This window comes from Lissotriton helveticus, chromosome 6 (genome assembly GCF_964261635.1).
Source record: "Lissotriton helveticus chromosome 6, aLisHel1.1, whole genome shotgun sequence".
Lineage (NCBI taxonomy): Eukaryota > Metazoa > Chordata > Amphibia > Caudata > Salamandridae > Lissotriton > Lissotriton helveticus.
Genome location: NC_136067.1, coordinates 1,938,877,592 through 1,938,899,259, shown reverse-complemented (window position 1 = coordinate 1,938,899,259; position 21,668 = coordinate 1,938,877,592). Strand labels below are relative to the sequence as shown.

At 44.5% G+C, this 21,668-nt stretch overlaps 1 protein-coding gene across 5 annotated transcripts in view; it reads right to left on the bottom strand.

Annotated features, from left to right (window-relative positions):
* Positions 1–21,668, bottom strand: part of PTK2B (protein tyrosine kinase 2 beta) — a 500,318-nt gene that overhangs the window by 18,185 nt on the left and 460,465 nt on the right. For all 5 annotated transcript variants that reach the window (XM_078649940.1, XM_078649942.1, XM_078649937.1 and 2 more), the window contains one exon: positions 2,602–2,748. In XM_078649940.1, coding sequence (XP_078506066.1) covers positions 2,602–2,748 — 147 coding nt within the window. The remainder of the gene's footprint in view (positions 1–2,601; positions 2,749–21,668) is intronic.

Sequence of the window (21,668 nt, the reverse complement as noted above, 5' to 3'; positions counted from 1 at the left end):
GACACCTAACTCATCCTCCCACTCACCGACGACCCCACCACCACTAGAAACAACTTCAACAGATGCATGACAAACGTCGACAACTGGATGAAGAACAACTGTCTACAATTGAAGACAGAAAAGACGGAAGTGGCCATCAGACCTAGGACCCAACCCCACTCCCTCCAACCAAGCCAGAAACCTCTAAATCATCATTGACAACAAGCTCACCATGAAATCACGGATCAAAGCCATCTTCTCAGCCAGCTTCTTCACTCTGTGCATGCTCCATAAGATCTTCAAGTGGCTACCTCTACATACAAGACGCACTGTGACACAAGCCCTCATCACCAGCCAAGTTGTCGATGGCAATGCCCTCTACGTAGGAATTACCGCACACTTTCTACAGAGACTTCGGACCAATCAGAACACCGCAGCCAGACTCCTCCTCAGCCTTCCCAGATGAACCCACATCACACCCCACCTCAGGAAACTCCACTGGCTCCCCATGCAGAAGAGATGCCAATTCAAACTGCTGACCCACACATACGAGGTCCTATACAAACAAGGACCTGCCTACATTAACCACCACCTGAACTTCCACCAAACATCGAGAATCCTATGCTCCGCCTTCCTTTCACTTGCCATACTACCCGCATACACCGAAGCAGAAGTGGAGGATACTCCTTCTCCCACATCACAACAAAGACCTCTGGACCATCATCTCACTTCCCGAATTCCAAATGGCCCTCAAGACCTGGCTGTTCGAATAAGTCTCTTTGGCCTGCAAGTGCCTGGATACCCTATTGGGTGATTAGCCATGCTTTATTAATCCTGATTGATTGAGAAAGCTGCTACTGCTCCAGATTCCTAGGAATATGTCTGGAAGTTTTATGAGAATTAAAAAAAAATCATAAACTTACTTCAAACATAGGTGTGAGTATACAGCATAACTTTGAGTAAATCAAGCTCAGAACGTGTAAGCAGAAAATACCTCTTCTTGGATGAACAAAAAAATAAAGCAGAGGGTAAACCGAAAGTGAAATTATAAAGTGATGGAGTTATTATATAATTTTTTTTAATGTTCATTGAGTTAATTAATGGGGCATTTGACTACTAGTTCGGTTATGCATCTGTCACTGGTTCATAGGATAATAGACTCATCTCACAAGAGAATCTCTAAAATAATTTTTTAACTCCATCTCAGAAATGGCATTGGCCCACACCTTCAATACCAAAATTGTAAAAGATTTGAATGATATGTTTGTTAGCTATCGAAATGCTGTTGTAAAGGATGATGACAAAACTGCATTCATGAAACACCTAACGATTATCCCTAATGTCTGGAGCCTTTGGTCCTCCAAGAGATCAAATGAAACCCTAAGGAATATATCTGCCATAAAAGCCATAACGAAACCACACACTCTTGATACCATCAAAACCAACGCACAATATTGTCAAGCTTGGGTCCAAATTTCCCTGAACAGACCAAAATAACTATCCAGAGAGGGAAAATGAATTCAAAACCTCAGGACGCAAGAAATTCTTAGACTTTTATATCAGCACAATTTCCCCTCTTACATAATTCATCAGCACAACAGCGCCTCTACAGGATAATCGTAAATTAACTCTGCTTTCCAATATCTATTTAAATGAAAATCCCAAGAACAAGTAACTAATATCACTACATTTCTAAAGCCAATTTTCGAACATGACACAATCCCAGATACAATTATTTAAAAGTATTCTTCAGCTTTATCTGGTGCCAACCTGGTAACCTATCTGTACAAGCAGGTACCTATACTGATACTCAAAAACAGGTCAAATTCAGTACTACATAAAGACACATAAGGCCGACCCAATAAACATACCAACAACAGGCCTATCACAAGCCTCCGCCGACTGGGTAAGATTGATGAGGAATGTCTTGATGACAAATTTAACTCACTCAATGACTAGATAACTCCACTGTGTGAATAAGGCTTCAGAAAGGCTTCAACAATTGAAACCTGCAGGATCAAAATACTTTCACTGCATATTGGATAATAGCAATGCCTGCCTCCTCACCCTTTTCTATTCTTAACAGCCTTTCAATCCTGTTAGATACAATTGACCAAGTATAGCTTCTTGACATTGTTAAAACGCACATGTACTTCACAGGAGTAGTGCTCAGTTGGCTTGCTTCTTTCTTAGACACATCAAACAAATGAATTGGTTAGGCCACACTTGACCTAATCCCAAGAATACATTTAGCCCCTATAGGTGCACCTATATTGTTTACTTTTGCATTGAGCCCCTATAAGTGTGCCTATGTTCTTTATTTTCAAAGCATGCATTGCAATTCATCAGTATGTAGATGATACTCAGATTTATATAAAAATATCATCCTTCAAGTGGTGCACACATTAAAATACACATTAAATATTTACGTTTGCTTGCCAATTAAATTTTCAAATTAAATCATGATGAATAGCCTTTTATTCGTGTAAGCTGGCTCTCTCACATTGCATCTGAAATCAATCACCATCAGTGCACATGGCATAAATATGGATAGAAATGAGGAAACCGCAATGGCTGCTTCCCATACGGAGGCACCCTCCTCCCTCCTGGCCCGCGACTTACCAGCGATCTCTCCTCTTGCCTCAGCCACTTGTTGTCCTCCACCATCTGCTCCTGCTGCCGGCTCAGAATTTGCCTCATTTTTGCTTGTTCTGCCATCCACAGCTTCTGGGCCTCCTCTTTGCTGCTTGGCTTTACAAAATCCTCCTCCTTTGAGAAATAATGCAACATATTAGCACAGCAACCTCCTCAGTCTCTAGCCACAGTGGGACCCCAACGTGGTCAATAGGTTTTTTGGATCACACTGGAGGAGATGGACTTGGGCGTGCTTTAACAATTGTACTATTATCCTCCACAGTGGAATTGCTGGATTATATTCAAGACACAGGTCACATCCCATTGTTTATTCCTCATGCCTTCATATTGTTTGGAGAACAAGAATTATTAGAGATTAATGATGGGTGTCCTGAGAGTTAATCTCTCTAAGTGGTGACCGGGTTCTGCACGATGGTGTCGTTACTCACCTGAGTGCCACAATATCTTAGCTCAGAACATGAGGCACAACAGAACTCCTCCACCTACTCACTTGTTCATTCACCCAGTACTCAGTCATAAACTAAGAGTGTTATGTAGAGTATGGAGGATGTTTGACGTGTGCCATTAGTTGGCCGATGTACTGTCCTCCGACGTGTACGTACTCTAAATAGGGCAAACACGGACATCCGCCAAACTCTAAATGACTTATTCAAATTGTTGTTAATATTACAGACAGTGAAGAGACAGTGAACAACAGAGCTTTGTGGCACAGGAGAAGGCTTGTATGTAGTATAACGCATCTCCTCACTTTTAAAAGAAACATTATGTTTATCAATTATTAATACTACATCAAAATATATTCCTCTGTGGAAGCTGAGATGGTGCAACAGTTTTAATGAGATCCAGGGTCTGTGTTTATTGTTTTTTATGCAACATTTGTTTTTTTCTCCAGACTTGATTGTGAAGAATGGAGCCAGAAAACAGAGGTGGCCTAAATAAATAAACCACAGAGTTGCCATTACAGGATTAACCCCCCGCCACCCAACACTCTCTGTGTGCTGGGGATGCTCAGACGTGAGTCCCAGGCTCTCCACACCACTGGAGTCAAGCTATCCAGGCTGATGAAGGCTGATAGCCAGAAACCGGTCCTTGGATGCTTGATTCCGGTCTGGGAAAGACATGGCTTGGTAGTTCGGACTGGACTGTTCCCATGAGGCACAGGGTCAGAGCTCAGCATCTTTTTCCACCACAAAATCAAGAGCATCTACGACAACTTCGACGAAGACAACCAACACACTGAACCCTCACCAACCACCCCCGACACCCGGAAACCAGTGATTGATGACTGGACAGCCCTCACCACCGAAGACACACTGAAGACAATGAAGTCAATCCACTCAGGGGCCCCCACGGACCCCTGCCCCCACCACATCTTCAACAGAGCCGCCAACACCATCGCACCCATGCTCCGCCAAACCATCAACTGCTCCCTGGCGACCGCCTCATTCCCCGACGACTGGAAACACGCCGAGGTCAACCCCCTCCTAAAGAAACCCTCAGCGGACCCCACCGACCTCAAAAACTACAGACCCATCTCCCTGCTCCCGTTACCAGCGAAAGTCATCGAGAAAGCCATCAACAGCCAACTCGCCACATTCATTGAAGAACACAACATCCTCGACTCCTCCCAATCCGGCTTCAGAAAAAACCACAGTACGGAAACCGCCCTCCTCGCCGCAACAGACGACATCCGCACCTTACTGGACAAAGGAGAAACAGTAGCCCTCATCCTCCTCGACCTATCAGCGGCGTTCGACACAGTCTCCCACCGCACCCTAATACGCAGACTCTACGATGCAGGAATCCAGGACAAGGCCCTCGACTGGATCTGCTCCTTCCTCTCCAGCAGGACGCAGCGTGTCAGACTCCCCCCTTTCCTCTCGGACCCCACACCTATCACCTGCGGAGTCCCCCAGGGCTCCTCCCTCAGCCCGACGCTCTTCAACGTCTACATGGCTCCACTTGCCCCCATCGTCAGAACCTACGGACTCAACATCGTGTCATATGCAGACGACACCCAGCTCATCCTCTCCCTATCCAACGAGCCCAACACCGCCAGATGCAACTTTCGAGAAGGCATGGAAGCCGTCGCCAAATGGATGAAAAACAGCTGCCTACAACTAAACACCAACAAAACAGAAGTACTCATCATGGGCCCAAACCCCGACGCCTGGAGTGACACCTGGTGGCCCACCGCCCTCGGAAACCCGCCAACCCCCACAGACCACGCACGCAACCTGGGAATCATCCTGGACTCCGAGCTCAAAATGGACCGCCAGATCAACTCTGTCTCATCTTCCTGCTTCCACACCCTCCGCTTCCTTCGTAAGACCTTCAAATGGATCCCCCTCGAACACCAAAAGACAGTCACTCACGCCCTGGTCACCAGCAGACTCGACTACGGCAACGCACTCTACGCCGGAATAAACAAAAACCTCATCCGCAAGCTACAGAACATCCAGAACGCCGCCGCAAGACTGGTCCTCAACCTGCCAAAACACTGCCACATCTCCCAGCACCTGCGCACACTCCACTGGCTCCCCGTCGAGGCGAGAATCACCTTTAAGATGCTCACCCACGCACACAAGGCCCTCCACGGCACCGGACCAGCATACCTGAACAGTCGACTCAAATTCCACGCACCCCAAAGGACCCTACGATCAGCCCAGCTTTCCTACGCTGTGGTCCCCCGCACCAGAAAGACCAGATCGGGAGGCCGCTCCTTCTCCTTCCTCGCGGCCAAAGCATGGAACGCCCTTCCGCTCCACCTCAGACAGACAACATCGCTCCCCATCTTCGCAAGAAACCTCAAAACCTGGCTCTTCGACAGACCCCCTCCTTGATGGAATGGAACCTGCACCCCCCCCAACCCGCCCCCCCCACCCCTAGCGCCTTGAGACCCTTACGGGTGAGTAGTCGCGCTTTAACAAACTCCTGATTGATTGATTGATTTGCATATAGCCAGTGTCTAACCCAGGGTGGTGTGGAGTGCACAAAAACGATGGATTTAGGCCCAGATCCTTGTACTGGGGTGAATGTATGACATTGTTCTACATTCTGTCCATCAACTGTGTTTTTTGCAATTTTCACCCCGAGTGTGCTGGGGATGCTCAGACGTGAGTCCCAGGCTCTCCACACCACTGGAGTCAAGCTATCCAGGCTGATGAAGGCTGATAGCCAGAAACCGGTCCTTGGATGCTTGATTCCGGTCTGGGAAAGACATGGCTTGGTAGTTCGGACTGGACTGTTCCCATGAGGCACAGGGTCAGAGCTGATTTGCATATAGCCAGTGTCTAACCCAGGGTGGTGTGGAGTGCAAAAAAACGATGGATTTAGGCCCAGATCCTTGTACTGGGGTGAATGTATGACATTGTTCTACATTCTGTCCATCAACTGTGTTTTTTGCAATTTTCACCCGAGTGTGCTGGGGATGCTCAGAGGTGAGTCCCAGGCTCTCCACACCACTGGAGTCAAGCTATCCAGGCTGATGAAGGCTGATAGCCAGAAACCGGTCCTTGGATGCTTGATTCCGGTCTGGGAAAGACATGGCTTGGTAGTTCGGACTGGACTGTTCCCATGAGGCACAGGGTCAGAGCTGATTTGCATATAGCCAGTGTCTAACCCAGGGTGGTGTGGAGTGCAAAAAAACGATGGATTTAGGCCCAGATCCTTGTACTGGGGTGAATGTATGACATTGTTCTACATTCTGTCCATCAACTGTGTTTTTTGCAATTTTCACCCCGAGTGTGCTGGGGATGCTCAGACGTGAGTCCCAGGCTCTCCACACCACTGGAGTCAAGCTATCCAGGCTGATGAAGGCTGATAGCCAGAAACTGGTCCTTGGATGCTTGATTCCGGTCTGGGAAAGACATGGCTTGGTAGTTCGGACTGGACTGTTCCCATGAGGCACAGGGTCAGAGCTGATTTGCATATAGCCAGTGTCTAACCCAGGGTGGTGTGGAGTGCAAAAAAACTATGGATTTAGGCCCAGATCCTTGTACTGGGGTGAATGTATGACATTGTTCTACATTCTTTCCATCAACTGTGTTTTTTGCAATTTTCACCCCGAGTGTGCTGGGGATGCTCAGACGTGAGTCCCAGGCTCTCCACACCACTGGAGTCAAGCTATTCAGGCTGATGAAGGCTGATAGCCAGAAACCGGTCCTTGGATGCTTGATTCCGGTCTGGGAAAGACATGGCTTGGTAGTTCGGACTGGACTGTTCCCATGAGGCACAGGGTCAGAGCTGATTTGCATATAGCCAGTGTCTAACCCAGGGTGGTGTGGAGTGCAAAAAAACGATGGATTTAGGCCCAGATCCTTGTACTTGGGTGAATGTATGACATTGTTCTACATTCTGTCCATCAACTGTGTTTTTTGCAATTTTCACCCCGAGTGTGCTGGGGATGCTCAGACGTGAGTCCCAGGCTCTCCACACCACTGGAGTCAAGCTATCCAGGCTGATGAAGGCTGATAGCCAGAAACCGGTCCTTGGATGCTTGATTCCGGTCTGGGAAAGACATGGCTTGGTAGTTCGGACTGGACTGTTCCCATGAGGCACAGGGTCAGAGCTGATTTGCATATAGCCAGTGTCTAACCCAGGGTGGTGTGGAGTGCAAAAAAACGATGGATTTAGGCCCAGATCCTTGTACTGGGGTGAATGTATGACATTGTTCTACATTCTGTCCATCAACTGTGTTTTTTGCAATTTTCACCCCGAGTGTGCTGGGGATGCTCAGACGTGAGTCCCAGGCTCTCCACACCACTGGAGTCAAGCTATCCAGGCTAATGAAGGCTGATAGCCAGAAACCGGTCCTTGGATGCTTGATTCCGCTCTGGGAAAGACATGGCTTGGTAGTTCGGACTGGACTGTTCCCATGAGGCACAGGGTCAGAGCTGATTTGCATATAGCCAGTGTCTAACCCAGGGTGGTGTGGAGTGCAAAAAAACGATGGATTTAGGCCCAGATCCTTGTACTGGGGTGAATGTATGACATTGTTCTACATTCTGTCCATCAACTGTGTTTTTTGCAATTTTCACCCCGAGTGTGCTGGGGATGCTCAGACGTGAGTCCCAGGCTCTCCACACCACTGGAGTCAAGCTATCCAGGCTGATGAAGGCTGATAGCCAGAAACCGGTCCTTGGATGCTTGATTCCGGTCTGGGAAAGACATGGCTTGGTAGTTCGGACTGGACTGTTCCCATGAGGCACAGGGTCAGAGCTGATTTGCATATAGCCAGTGTCTAACCCAGGGTGGTGTGGAATGCAAAAAAAACGATGGATTTAGGCCCAGATCCTTGTACTGGGGTGAATGTATGACATTGTTCTACATTCTGTCCATCAACTGTGTTTTTTGCGTGATTCATGGGGGAGGCGCGCGTCTCTCTCCAATCATCCTCTAACAGTTGTCCTAGGTCCCCCACCCAAGCTTCCAGCTGACAGTCAAATGCATACAGTAAGTTAATCAACAAAGACTTGTTCACTTGGGAAACATTGTGATGAGTCAATTTATTAAGGAGACTTCTGGCCTCCAGGTGGAGTGGTCCGGTATGTCTGCGAGCCCCGTTATGTAAGGTGTGAGAGCATTTTGTAGCTGCAAATATCTAAAGAATTGTATGCGGTCACAGTCGTATTCTGTCTGTAGTTCTGTGAAGGATTTCATTACATAGTCTGACATGACCAGTCAATTTGGAGATACCTTTTGCATCCCATGATTTAAACCCCTATAAGTCAGAGACCTTGTAGTGTAGCTCCTATTTTCCCAATAGGCTCTGCGCATTGGAATAGTACCTACAGCAGTAAAGGCCTAGGCCAGACGTTAACTAGGTCTACTACTGTCGATGCTAGACTTAATTTTTGGGTTTGCCAGCTAAGCTCAGAGTTCGCTAGAAACTTTCTCGAATGTTCAAGGAAGGATTAACTTCCCTGATTAGACAAGAAGGGATTTAGTTTCTGACAACCATAGAACATGACAACTTTGCTCTCCCCTAATCAAGAGTCAATCTCGAGAGTCGTGTGAGCACAAGGCAATTATTTTACTCAGTCAGTACGTGCATTCTTAGTCTCATCAGAATGTAGAGAAAAGGAAGAGACGGGCGTGTTCAATAAAAAGGTGTTATTTATTGATCAGTCTCTTTTCTCGTACAAGAGAAATGGATCGATATTATTGCAATACTTATAGTTAAGTAAAGTGCATACATTAGAAGCAATAGTATAAAATAATACTGTAAAAACATTGATATGGTTTCTGAGCCATATGATGTTTAAAATGATTAAAATATATTTACATACACATATACATTTGACTAAACGTACTCAACTGGTGTTTCTAAATACGCCTACCCCGTGTACCTGACCTAAGTCTAATGCGTGGGCGGGAATAGAAAGTTACAGTTTAAGTTAAGTTTGTTTTTGCCAAGTGAATAACTAAAGAATTCTCTGTGAGGGGTTATTCAGTTCTGTACCTGGAATTTAGGATGGATGAGGAATGGTATCTCTTTCTCTGCTCTCGATATTCCAGGCTGCCTGCGAGGGCTGCCCAGAAGCGCCGGTGCTGGGTCTCTCGGCTTGAGATAGCAGCGCGTCTCTCAGCGCGTCAGGAAGGCGGGGCTGCTGCCAGCGGGGTCTGCTTCTGCTCTCGGCTTCGGCAAGTATGGCTGCTCCGTCTTGTCACCACGCGTGTGTTTGCATAGGGCAAGGTCGGCAATATTTATACCTTAAAGGTGCCGAGATTGACGTAAGGATGGACATAGGTACGTCAATAAAGATGTCATACGACTTGCTCGTTAGCACATTCTTTTGCAAAAGTTCTCTGTGAAATCAAAACAATGGCCGCACGGATTATCCAGGTTGTCATAGGTTTGATTTGTTATGAGAACGTCGTATGCCTTATCAGGGGCTGGAGGAATGTCGCTTGTCTAATTAGATCTCAAGCGTTATGACCTAATCAGATAACACGTTCCTGTGCCGTAGTGTGACTGCGTCAGATAACGGTATCTGCATCATGGGGGATTTCTTGCCTCATGGGCTGACTGTTAGTTAACTTGATAGTTAGTTTAACCAGAATAGGGTCAGGAATAGGGGGATCGATTCAGAACCTATAGAAATACACGACACCCACTCCACGCTAACTATGGTCATATCTACTAATCTATGCATAGTATAACATAGTACAACATACTATAGAGTATAGTGTATACCTTACCACCCCAAAATACATAAATGCATTTCGAAATTTTCAAATATACTGAAAAATTGCAGTCATATATATTGTATGCACTTAAGCTATGAATTAAATGCAAAAGTAAACACGCATTGTTATGCATTATTGCTTTTTGGTATATGAGAAATACACATGAAATGGCTCTTAATATGGCTATACAGAAAGGAAGTCCGAGACCATTTCATCACATAATAAAATATTTGTGAACCTACCAGCGGGCAGCTAAAGTCTATATAAAGTATCTAAAAATAGAAATCTTAGTTCTCTAGGAATAGTTTCTTACTTTAAGCAGAAGATCAGTGTCCCGGAAAAAAATATGTAGAAAAATATCTTAAGGGGCATGCTGAAAAAATTGCTGTCCGTGAACTGGATTGTAATTGTTCATGTGACTTTATTTTTAAAGTTGAAGGCCGAATTCAGGGAACGCCGTGTGCGAGTTTACTCAAAAGTCTCTATTTCTGTTCCGGAGAGAACATCATATCATTCAGGCTTTCGAAAAAACTGTCAACAGCTTCATGGGAAAGTTCCACTAAGTCGGAAATAGGGGTAACCATGCATTCGTGCGCATGATTGTCTCCATTGACATTCTGATTCGCATTGCTGACAGAAGGTCGTACCTGTTCGATGTTGCTTTCATCTTGAACTTCACTACTCTTCAATCGTAGTGGTGAAGATTCCAGGAATGCCGTCATCAGGATTGGCAGCCTTTGAGGGCAGCACAAAGCGTGAACCTTGGTAGGAACCAACAGTGTATCTGCATCCACTGGCGCATCCGATTGTAGCGTCAGACAGGTGTCTAACACGCATTCTTCTCCGCATAGCAGACACCTTAGTACAGGTAAAACACACCTTTGCCACATTGGTCGAAATGATAGAAACCAAGTCATGTTTAGGTCTCTAAGCTGGGAGAGTCCCAGGATTTTTGATATCCGGTCCCGGTATCCAATGGCTAGGATCGTATCTTCCATTGTCGCGAGAGTTTGATCTGTGACATGGGTTGCCATAACGAAAAATAAGGACTAGGAATAGGATTCCTGCAATTAGTCCCAGGATCAGGGGAAGTCCGCAAAAAATCGAATGGACGAAATCTGGAAAAATACCCAGTATGGCTTTGAATGGTGTTAATGCCATCGAAAATGCTGTCTTAAATACCTTTGAGACCCCAGTGGTATCAGAAATATTTAAGATTTCGCTCAGGATTTCCGCGAAATGTACGGGGGAATTAGTTAATAATAATGTATGTATCTCTGCAGTCGTCCTTGCGACTTGTAGATCATACGTTTCTTTTGATGACGTGAGCCTTGTAGGCGTCTGAAGAAGCACTGTTTTCATTCTGCTTAAAGTGTCTATTCGAATAGAAGTAATTTTCAAACTGGGCCATGCCCTTGCCTCCCTGTCTGGAAAGGAGCTGGGGAACAAGGAACGTCCACAGCACTTGACCTTCGCTGTTGTAGTTACTAGATAAGGAGTCCCGGGCATAAGACTGCAACATCTGCGGTCTACAATAAGAATGTAACTCCCATTATAGAGTCTTTGAAAGAATGGTTCTATTTCAGTTGCAGGTGCGCCTTGCTGGTGACATGAAAGGTTGTATGAATTCCCTTCACAGGCTCCGTGCAAACTAATTCCGTTACACAGAAGCGTGCCGCTTAGTGACATAGCACAATTGTTGCCACTAAGAAACACTTTCTGTCCTTTATTACTGACACATGCATGTGAATAGGGTAGGTTCCAAGTTGTTTTAAGGTACCCCTTTCCCAATTTCTCGTACATGCCAGCCTGTATATATCTTTGGCAGTATTGAAACCTGAAGGTTGAGATTGGAATATTTATGATTCCGTGTATTATCCATTCACTGACAGGTCGTTCTGACATTGTCATTGGTAATCTTTCTAGTTTTTCAATGCTCAAGATTGTATAATCAGCACCCTTTTGCGCCATACCGATTTGTCTATCAGTAAGGTTAGAGATTTGGAATAGTGACGTTGTGTTGATTAAACGCCAAGGCACATAGCCTGAACGCAGATTTTGTAACGTCCAGCCAAGCTGTACAATAGAACGCAATTGTGACTGACCATGTTGTAATAACAGTAAGTCTTGCGATAATATATCGATTGCTGAAGACACAATGCTGTCCAATGAAAAAATTCTGGAGGACAGTCATTAACCCATTGTCCACTACAGAAAGTGATTTTTCCAAATTGATACGGTCAATTTCCCGTATTCTTTCTGCTCTCTCAATTTGAGTAACCTTCCAGGCCTCATTGTATGCTGCATATACAGAGGCTGCTATGAAACGCTTTTGACGCTGTTTGCGTGGTCCCAGTATGAAATCACGCAAGTCAGCACCATCAGTAAATAAAGTTAGGTGTTGCTTAATTTCAGGCAGTGTGGAAGTCTGTAGCCATTGAAGGCATAATTTGCCCACACTGTAGGTTGTTATTATCCCTGGGTGATGTCTTTGGGGATATCTAGGGTCTGGCCTGGTCATTTTGAAACCCTGTGTTTTATTCAGGAATCTATCTTGACAGTTATTTGTATCTGTGGGCCAGATCAACCATTGTTTCCAATCAGGATGTGTTCTGTTTTGGTTAAGTATATGGTTTACGTCTATCTCTTCATCTGTATCAGAGCTATTGCTAAACATTGTTGGTTTTGGAATAGACGGGTTATTTAAATCTTTGATTTTGGCTAAGCCAAGACAGGTGGTTTGTTGAACAGTGTCATTTAAAAATATCATTTGTTCTGGGATCATGCAGGCTCTAAACAAAGCTTCTAAACCCTGTACTTGCCATTCTTTTGTACCCCAAACACTTTTCAAATCAACATTTTTGTCCCAATAATCAAATCCAAAAGTATTCATTTTTTCAAAGAATGAATCTGAATATATCAATTTTGTGTTGGTTATCATGGTTTTCATCCCTGTCTTGTTTGACAATTTGTAATAAAATGTTTCAGCATTAGTGTGACGTGGGGGACCCGGATGAGGGGCCCCCTGGTATGCCTATTAATGTTTCTACCCTTTTTGTTCAGCATACAGAGGCATGGAATACACCTGATGACATACGAAGATGGCCCGATGCGGAGAACCGACAAGCTTACCCCTTTAAGGGGGCGGATCTGGAATGGCGGCACGCCCTCCCCGAAGAGGTAAAACCCATCCCAGAATCAATCCAGGTGTGCGAGACACCCGGAGGCGGAGTAGGAGACTGGTGGCGTGAGTGGAGAGACAGCGGAGCGGAGTGGACGGAAGAGGAAGGCGATCGGAGGGCGGAGGAAAGACTGAGAACCGAGGAAGAGGAGGAAGGAGAGCGTAGTACGGAAGTGGAGGAAGTGGAGGAACATCGGAGGACATACGAGGGAACATCAGCGCGACCTCGGAGGAGGACGGGGAGAGAAGCAGAGGCGGAGCGGAGCTACGAGGGGACTCCAGGAGAGAAGGCAACGACAGGACCGGTGGACGAAGCTGAGGGCGGCTACCGCTATAAGCCAAGAGGCTCTGTGGAACGCGCATCGCCCAGCCACACTAACACGGAAGTGTGGCTCGACCAGGTACGGTCCAAGTTCACAGGGTGGGCAGGCATCAGGCGAGGGAAGCCCCCTTAAATGCACGAAACCCCCTCTGCACACCCTTGTTGTTGTTTTCTGCGCACAAGGGGTCACGTCACTGAGCAGGGGTATTAGCGGGCACGTGTGTTTTCCTCACCCCCTTTCCCCTACAAGCAGTGTCTTACCGAACTCTTGTACTGAGACGGGTTTTCTTTTCTTTATCCTATACCGGCACAACGAGGACATCGAGACGGAGGGTAAAAGGCCTACAACTCCCAGGAGACATTGGGATCGACGCTCCGGAGGGGGAAGAACCACGGCGGAGGAGGCAGAACAACCCCTACCCTTTTATCGTGTGCCTGTACAGAAACGCAGACATTATAAAATAATAAAACCTGCTCTACCCCGACAACCCGTGTGTGCGAATCTGTTTGAGACCCCCCCTGAAGTCCCACAATTAGTTATGTTAAAACCTGAAAAATATGAATATTTGTCATAGACGGTTCTAGAGCTCCCTTTTGGAGGTGTAGCACAATGTTCCCATTGATTATAATTTAAAACATTTCTAGGTTGTGCAGATTTATGCAAGAAATGGTTACCATAATGGTTATAGCAATACATACTATCATAATTTGTAGAACCTTGCAAATAATCATGTTTTGTAAATTTAGCAGACATTACTAAGTCAGACATCATATTGTTAATACTTTCAAAGTCCCAATCATCAGCAAATGAGTTTGGTTTTGCAAAGTCACTCAAGGAGATCTTGATTTGGTGTGGATATTTCAGGATCTCGACCGGACCATAAATTTCATAGTCAGTGTTGTCCCAGGCTACCCCACCAGGTATCGGATTGGCTGTGAAGTTGGCTGAAGAAAGTTCTGGAGAAAGTTCTCTTTTCTCGACGTGTGAAGATGTGTGTGGTTTGAGGACCAAGTTGATGTTCTGACTTGCTGTGTCCATTTTAGCATATTTTCCCTCAATGAAGCGTCCCAAAGTAAATACCATGATGAGCCAAAGTATGAGGATAAATGCACCAAAACCCACCCAAAATTCAATCCATGGAGAAACCAGATATGTTTCTTTCAGTTGTTTCAAAAGTTCCTTAGCTTTGTCTTTAAAGGATTTTGATGATGGCTGTGTCTTTGGTTCACTGAAGCCTTCAGAGGAACCATCGAAGTTGATGAAGTAACCAGATGCAGTTCTGTCAATTGTTCCAATTGGTTCAGGATTTTTGTTTTTTGCATTGTCACTTGGTACTTCAGTATAGATTGGTGTGTCTCTGCTAAATGTTTTTATTTGGGTTTTCAGAGGTCTTAGTTCTATTGCATTGTTGCATAGTCCTTGTTGTTCTTCTGTAGGCGTTTCGAATGTGATGAGCCTCTTTGATAGGACCTCTGTACTGGTAGCAAACCTTGGTGTTCTGCTACTTATTGGGAGTCCACTTGGCCTACTGTTTGTTATCGGCCACATGTTGTGGTTTTACCAGGTCGATGGATACAACTCGGTTCTCCTTTTTTCCAGCAAGTGGCGGTAGTACAACTGATCTTGTCCCGTTGACAGACAAGACAGGAACTGCTTTTCTGTAAGAAGGCCCAAATTCCTTCTTTACCGCGATCTTCTCCCTGACTAGATCCCCGACTTTTGGAATCCAGACAGGTCTTGCTGGGGCAGGTGGTGATTCTTCAGTGGTTGTTGGCTGTTGTTTCAACTGTATGTTGCTCAGGTCTTTTCTTGTTTTGTTTAAGTCCTGCAAAATAGCCAAACGGTCTTTGACATCAAAGGTTTTTTCTATTACCACTGAAGTCTGACTATCAAGGTCAGAGATCAACATCCTAGTTCCGAATAATAATTCGTACGGACTGAATCCCTTCAGAGAATTTCTTGGCAAGTTATTTAGACTACGTTGGACACTTATTAGATGTTTGACCCACCCAGCTCCCGAACCTAATATCCTTTCTATTATAGATTGCTTTCTGCCTTGGTTTTTTCTTTACACCATCCCATACCCTCAGGAAGGAAGTGAGAAGATTCCCGCTGGGCTGTGCTCATTTGGCCATGTTTCCCCCCCAGGCTGGTTTGCCTGAGTGAAAGAAATGGTCGAACGTAGCATGCTCTTAGCGTATATGCCATTTAGACTCGCAAATCTTGTATAATAGTACGGACGTCAGCCGAGTGCTGTGGATCTACATTATAAGTGGAAACTAGCCTGTATATGTTAATCGCAAGCCATTCTTTTTGCTGGTAATATTATCTGCCTTGATTCGACGAGGTATTAAACTGCTTCTCTCCCCTCTGCGATCTCTGTTGCAGTTTGGGCAGTTTTTTACAAACATGTGTAGTGCAGGCTCATGCCTGGCCACCAGTACCGTGATTGTAATTCTTCCAGAGAATCTTTTAATTTAAGGTGTCTGTGACCCTCGCCCATGTGTGCGTCTGCGATTAACAAGTTTCTCCTGTCCATGTTTGGAATCACTCTATCCCCCACTCCAGGGATTCGAGCAAAAGGGACGGAGTTTGCATCGATTATGTATGTATAATTGAGTGGATAGTTGATCGGTAACGCTGAGCAGTCGCCTTTTGATGACGTTTTCACCGCCAGCATTGTTTCACCGTCAATGTATTTTAATGTACGCTTTTTTCGATCTACGGGAGCCGATTTAGTGGCTGCCGCTGCGGCTGTTTCAGCCAATGAATTCCCTACAACGTGAACGCCATCACGCTGATGACTCAGTGAGTGTGTCACGTGAGTCTTTGGTAGTTCTTTTTTCAAAAGAGCTACTTGTTCCCAGAGTAGTCTCTGCTTTATTGGTGCATCTGTGTCATCTTTGTAACCGTTCTGAATCCATGTCTGCAAATCCTTGTTATATGCTTTGACGCAGTAATATGAATCTGACACTATAAGTGTCGGGAATTCGCGATCCGCATTATCTAGCGCCATTTTCAAAGCTATTATTTCAGTTTGTAGTTCTGAATTAGTTTCTACTGAGTGTGATTTTGTTAATAGAGGTTTTAGTTTACCTCCGCGCCACACTTCTTTTGTAATCTCACATGTGGGGTTGTATGCATGTTCTCCCCAAACGGAGGGTTGAGCATGTCCGTCTGTGTAGATTACACAGGCGTAATGTCGTAGAGGTAGAATGTCGATTGGCAGAGGATACGTCTTTTCATATTTTAGATTTTTCAATTCTTCTAGTTCTGGATCAAAGTAGTAGTATACTTTGTCCGTTGTGATTGAATTCACCCATTGTATCCATTCCGGATTCAATGTTGTTGTTGGTAAATTACACGGTGTTGTTAGTGCCTCAAAGGCTGATTCTGCTGTTCTGACTGTGATATGTCTACCGTCAGCTATTTCTTTTTCTCTAGCTATTGCGGTTTGAACTGCACGAATGATTTTTTCTGTATTACTGAATTTCTGTTCAGCTTCTGTGTACATGTGTGATTTGAATGCAATTGGTACCTTATCTCCCTCATTAGAGGTTAGGTATGTGAATCCGCATCTCCCTGGGATGACTCGGATCACAAGATTGCGTGTGTTATCACGTGTTTCTAATTTTGTTTTAATTAGCATGTCTGTTTGTAAGGATCTCAAAATTTCTGTGTGTGTTTGAGTCCAACTGGATCTTTTAAAGTCTGGTTTAATTAGATCATAAAGGGGTTTGACCCTTTCTGCGTAATTTGCAATGTATGTTCTTCCGAAATTTAGGAAGCCTAGAATTGACTGTAGGTTTTTTAGTGTTTTAGGAGCTTGGATTACGGCACATTTCTCTAGGAAATTGTCTGCCAAGCTTTTACCTTCACTTGATAACTCATATCCTAAGAATAGGACCGTCAGATGGGCAATTCTGGACTTTTTGAAGTTGAATTTGTAACCCTCTGCAGCGAACCCAAGTATTATGGTGTTCACCCTTTTCAAGTGAGTCTCCAAGTCATCATCTGTTAAGTAAATGTCATCGACATAAGATAATGCTTCATCATCATATAGTTGTAGTAATTCTGTTACTCTCGCTGAGAATACCCCTGGGCTGTTCTTGTACCCCTGGGCTAACCGACAGAATTGTTTTTGAGTGCCATTTACTGAGAATGCAGTTAAAGATCTGCTCTCTGGTGCTATGTTTTGACAAAAGAATCCATTGGAGATGTCCAAGGTTGTTTTGTATTTTTTGCGCACTATGTTATTCATTAGTGCAGCACTGTGTGAGTTTTGCACTGCAAAGGTTTTGCAACATGTGTTAAGGTGTCGGTAATCCAAAACTAGACGGTACGAATTGTCTGGTTTGGAGACCGGAAACAAAGGATTGTTCATTTGTGAGGTGCAAGTTTCAATCACCCCCTGGTATTCTAGCTGATCTAGTATTTCATTTACTTGTTTTTTAGCTTCTTGCTTAATTGGGTACTGCCTTTGTGCAGTTGGTTGTGATTTTAACTGGATTTTGTGAGGAGGAGAATCCTCATCCCATCCTACATGATTTTTATATAAAGCAGGTGCTAAGGCCACTGCCCACTTTCTAGCAAGTGTGTATTTTTTATGAATCGGTATTTGATTCGAGAAGGCAGGCATAATTACTTCTTCGCCATGAGGGCACTCCCTGACAAACTCTGGTGGCCAGTCTTTTTCAGCTAGAAGGATGTCATAGCCTTTGGAGAGGTTATCCCAAAATAGTCCCCTTATTTTCCTGGTCTTATCTCCCTCTATACGTAATGTTATCTCGTATATCTTGTGGGGCTTGCTAACTCTGGTGTCTGCAGTTTCCACTTGAAGGTATTCATTCGTGTCCACTGTCTCCAGATGATTCATAAGGACTTTGCGAGCTATGCTCACCTCTGCTGCGCTGTCTAGCATTGTCTGAGCCCATTCTCCGTTTTTCAGTTGTGTCCTCAGTATTCTCTGCATTTTTAACTACCTTGATACTGGCTACCTTCTTTTTTGGAAATTGTAATTTCTTTTTAAGTTGAGCAGGTTCCTTGTCTTTGGACTTGGCGTGCTCTTCTGATCGTCCTCTTCTTTCCGATTTCTGCGAGGAAGTCTGAAAAGATTGAGAGGGACGTGTATCAATGTCTTGATATCTATCAGGTTTTTTAATATTATCCCTATTTCTAAGGTTATATCTATTCCCAGAGGGGTCACTCTGCGGTGACCTCTGTCTTTGGTTTAGAGATTTCTCTCTTCGCCTAGGAGACCTTCCTCTGGACTGGAATTTCTTTTCTTTAGGATTGGATTGTTTGTTTCCATCCCAGTTCTTTTTTGGTGAATTATTATTATTAAAAAATATTTTTTCTGGACTTGTAGTCAGTTGCGGTTTTACTGGTATTCCACCTGGACTATCTCTGCCTAGTTCTTCATAGGATTTTTCTATGATTCTGGCAATTTCAGCTGGTTGGTCTGCTATATCTGTCTCTTTTAACCTCTGGCGGATCGCCACGTTTGCTGCTTCACCTTTTATGTTGGCTAGTAATATAGCCGAAACCTGTTTGAAGTCTTTTAGTAATTTCATACCAAGAGTTAAAGCAGGTTCTGGACCGTATTCATCTTGAATTTGTTTTAGCACATCTGGTATCACCGAAATGGATGGGACACCGTGCGTTTTTGTGTAGATGGAAGCAAAGACTGTACCCCAAGTGTCACAGTCCTCAATGTGTGGTGCGATTCCCATTGGGAGACATATAGTCAGAATCCTGTGTTTTTCTAATGGGGTGGTGTCAGGAAACACCGCCTCTATTTGGGTGATTTTCTGTGCCAACCAGAATGGTATTTGTTCCCGTTTAGCTGGAACTTTACCCAGGCAGGATTGGATGTTCTGTGGTGTAATTTTATTTGTGTTCCCCTGGTGAGGGGTCAGCTGTGGAAGTTTAATCGCTGGCTGAATTGTTGAAGTCCGCATTACATACTGAACTAATTATCTATGAATTTTTAGTAGTTGTTTTAGCTGTATTAACAGCTCTGCTGCAGGCATTCTTTCGATGTCTGGATGTGGTGTGTATCCGGCTAAGACCGGCCACGTTGCTCCTGGTCTTCCTAAAGGACCGAGCCTTGTAATGTGATTGTTATGTTTTAGGGCGCCATCAAATAAGAGCAAATGCTCTTGGAATTTGAGTGGTACTTCCACCTCCTCGAAAGGAGTGTACGTTTCAGGAGGTTCCTCTACTTTGTAATAGTGGAAGTACTTTGTTACAGCATTTGCTGCTGGAAAATGTATCCATGAATAGTATACCTCTGTCTGCCGATATTCGTGTGCCTCGATTACGAATATGACTGTGCCACCTCTAGGTGTCAGTCCATTTTCTATAAGTTTTAGAGTTATAGATCTCCTTTTAATGACCGGAATGAGTATTATATCCGCGTCTGCTGCTTGCATGGTAGCATCAGCATCTGCGAGTTCAGTTGCTAATCTAACTGCCTCTCTTTCATCATCACTCTCTGCCATTTTACAGACAGGATGGTATTATGTTTGTTTGCAGATCAGGTTTCTTTATGGAAACAGAGATTAGATGCACAATATTTCGGAACTGTTTTATCCTTCAACGTTGACTTGACCAAGAACCATACATAGGAGTTCCCTCCTGCGAGGTTTTGGAGGATATAACCTTTCACCCACTCCAGACGTCTTTGGAGTATTTGGAAAAAGGGGTCTGAGTGAGAAAGCACGACTGAGTTACTCTAAATGTCTTACGTTAGTTTTATCGCCCTTTCCAAACGCGTTGGGCGCCATGTAGTGTAGCTCCTATTTTCCCAATAGGCTCTGCGCATTGGAATAGTACCTACAGCAGTAAAGGCCTAGGCCAGACGTTAACTAGGTCTACTACTGTCGATGCTAGACTTAATTTTTGGGTTTGCCAGCTAAGCTCAGAGTTCGCTAGAAACTTTCTCGAATGTTCAAGGAAGGATTAACTTCCCTGATTAGACAAGAAGGGATTTAGTTTCTGACAACCATAGAACATGACAACTTTGCTCTCCCCTAATCAAGAGTCAATCTCGAGAGTCGTGTGAGCACAAGGCAATTATTTTACTCAGTCAGTACGTGCATTCTTAGTCTCATCAGAATGTAGAGAAAAGGAAGAGACGGGCGTGTTCAATAAAAAGGTGTTATTTATTGATCAGTCTCTTTTCTCGTACAAGAGAAATGGATCGATATTATTGCAATACTTATAGTTAAGTAAAGTGCATACATTAGAAGCAATAGTATAAAATAATACTGTAAAAACATTGATATGGTTTCTGAGTCATATGATGTTTAAAATGATTAAAATATATTTACATACACATATACATTTGACTAAACGTACTCAACTGGTGTTTCTAAATACGCCTACCCCGTGTACCTGACCTAAGTCTAATGCGTGGGCGGGAATAGAAAGTTACAGTTTAAGTTAAGTTTGTTTTTGCCAAGTGAATAACTAAAGAATTCTCTGTGAGGGGTTATTCAGTTCTGTACCTGGAATTTAGGATGGATGAGGAATGGTATCTCTTTCTCTGCTCTCGATATTCCAGGCTGCCTGCGAGGGCTGCCCAGAAGCGCCGGTGCTGGGTCTCTCGGCTTGAGATAGCAGCGCGTCTCTCAGCGCGTCAGGAAGGCGGGGCTGCTGCCAGCGGGGTCTGCTTCTGCAAGTATGGCTGCTCCGTCTTGTCACCACGCGTGTGTTTGCATAGGGCAAGGTCGGCAATATTTATACCTTAAAGGTGCCGAGATTGACGTAAGGATGGACATAGGTACGTCAATAAAGATGTCATACGACTTGCTCGTTAGCACATTCTTTTGCAAAAGTTCTCTGTGAAATCAAAACAATGGCCGCACGGATTATCCAGGTTGTCATAGGTTTGATTTGTTATGAGAACGTCGTATGCCTTATCAGGGGCTGGAGGAATGTCGCTTGTCTAATTAGATCTCAAGCGTTATGACCTAATCAGATAACACGTTCCTGTGCCGTAGTGTGACTGCGTCAGATAACGGTATCTGCATCATGGGGGATTTCTTGCCTCATGGGCTGACTGTTAGTTAACTTGATAGTTAGTTTAACCAGAATAGGGTCAGGAATAGGGGGATCGATTCAGAACCTATAGAAATACACGACAACCTGCTGCAGAAGGGTCCCGCACCACAGTGGGGTTTCTTTAGTCAGGCTTCTCACCCATCTCAGAGCTCTATGGGTATCTATCCAAATTTGAAGTGTCACTGTTGTGGCCAATAGAATAGTTACAGGGAGTACTCCACCATAAAGTGAATGCACCAGGAAGGTATCTCACATTGTACATTTCTCAGGTG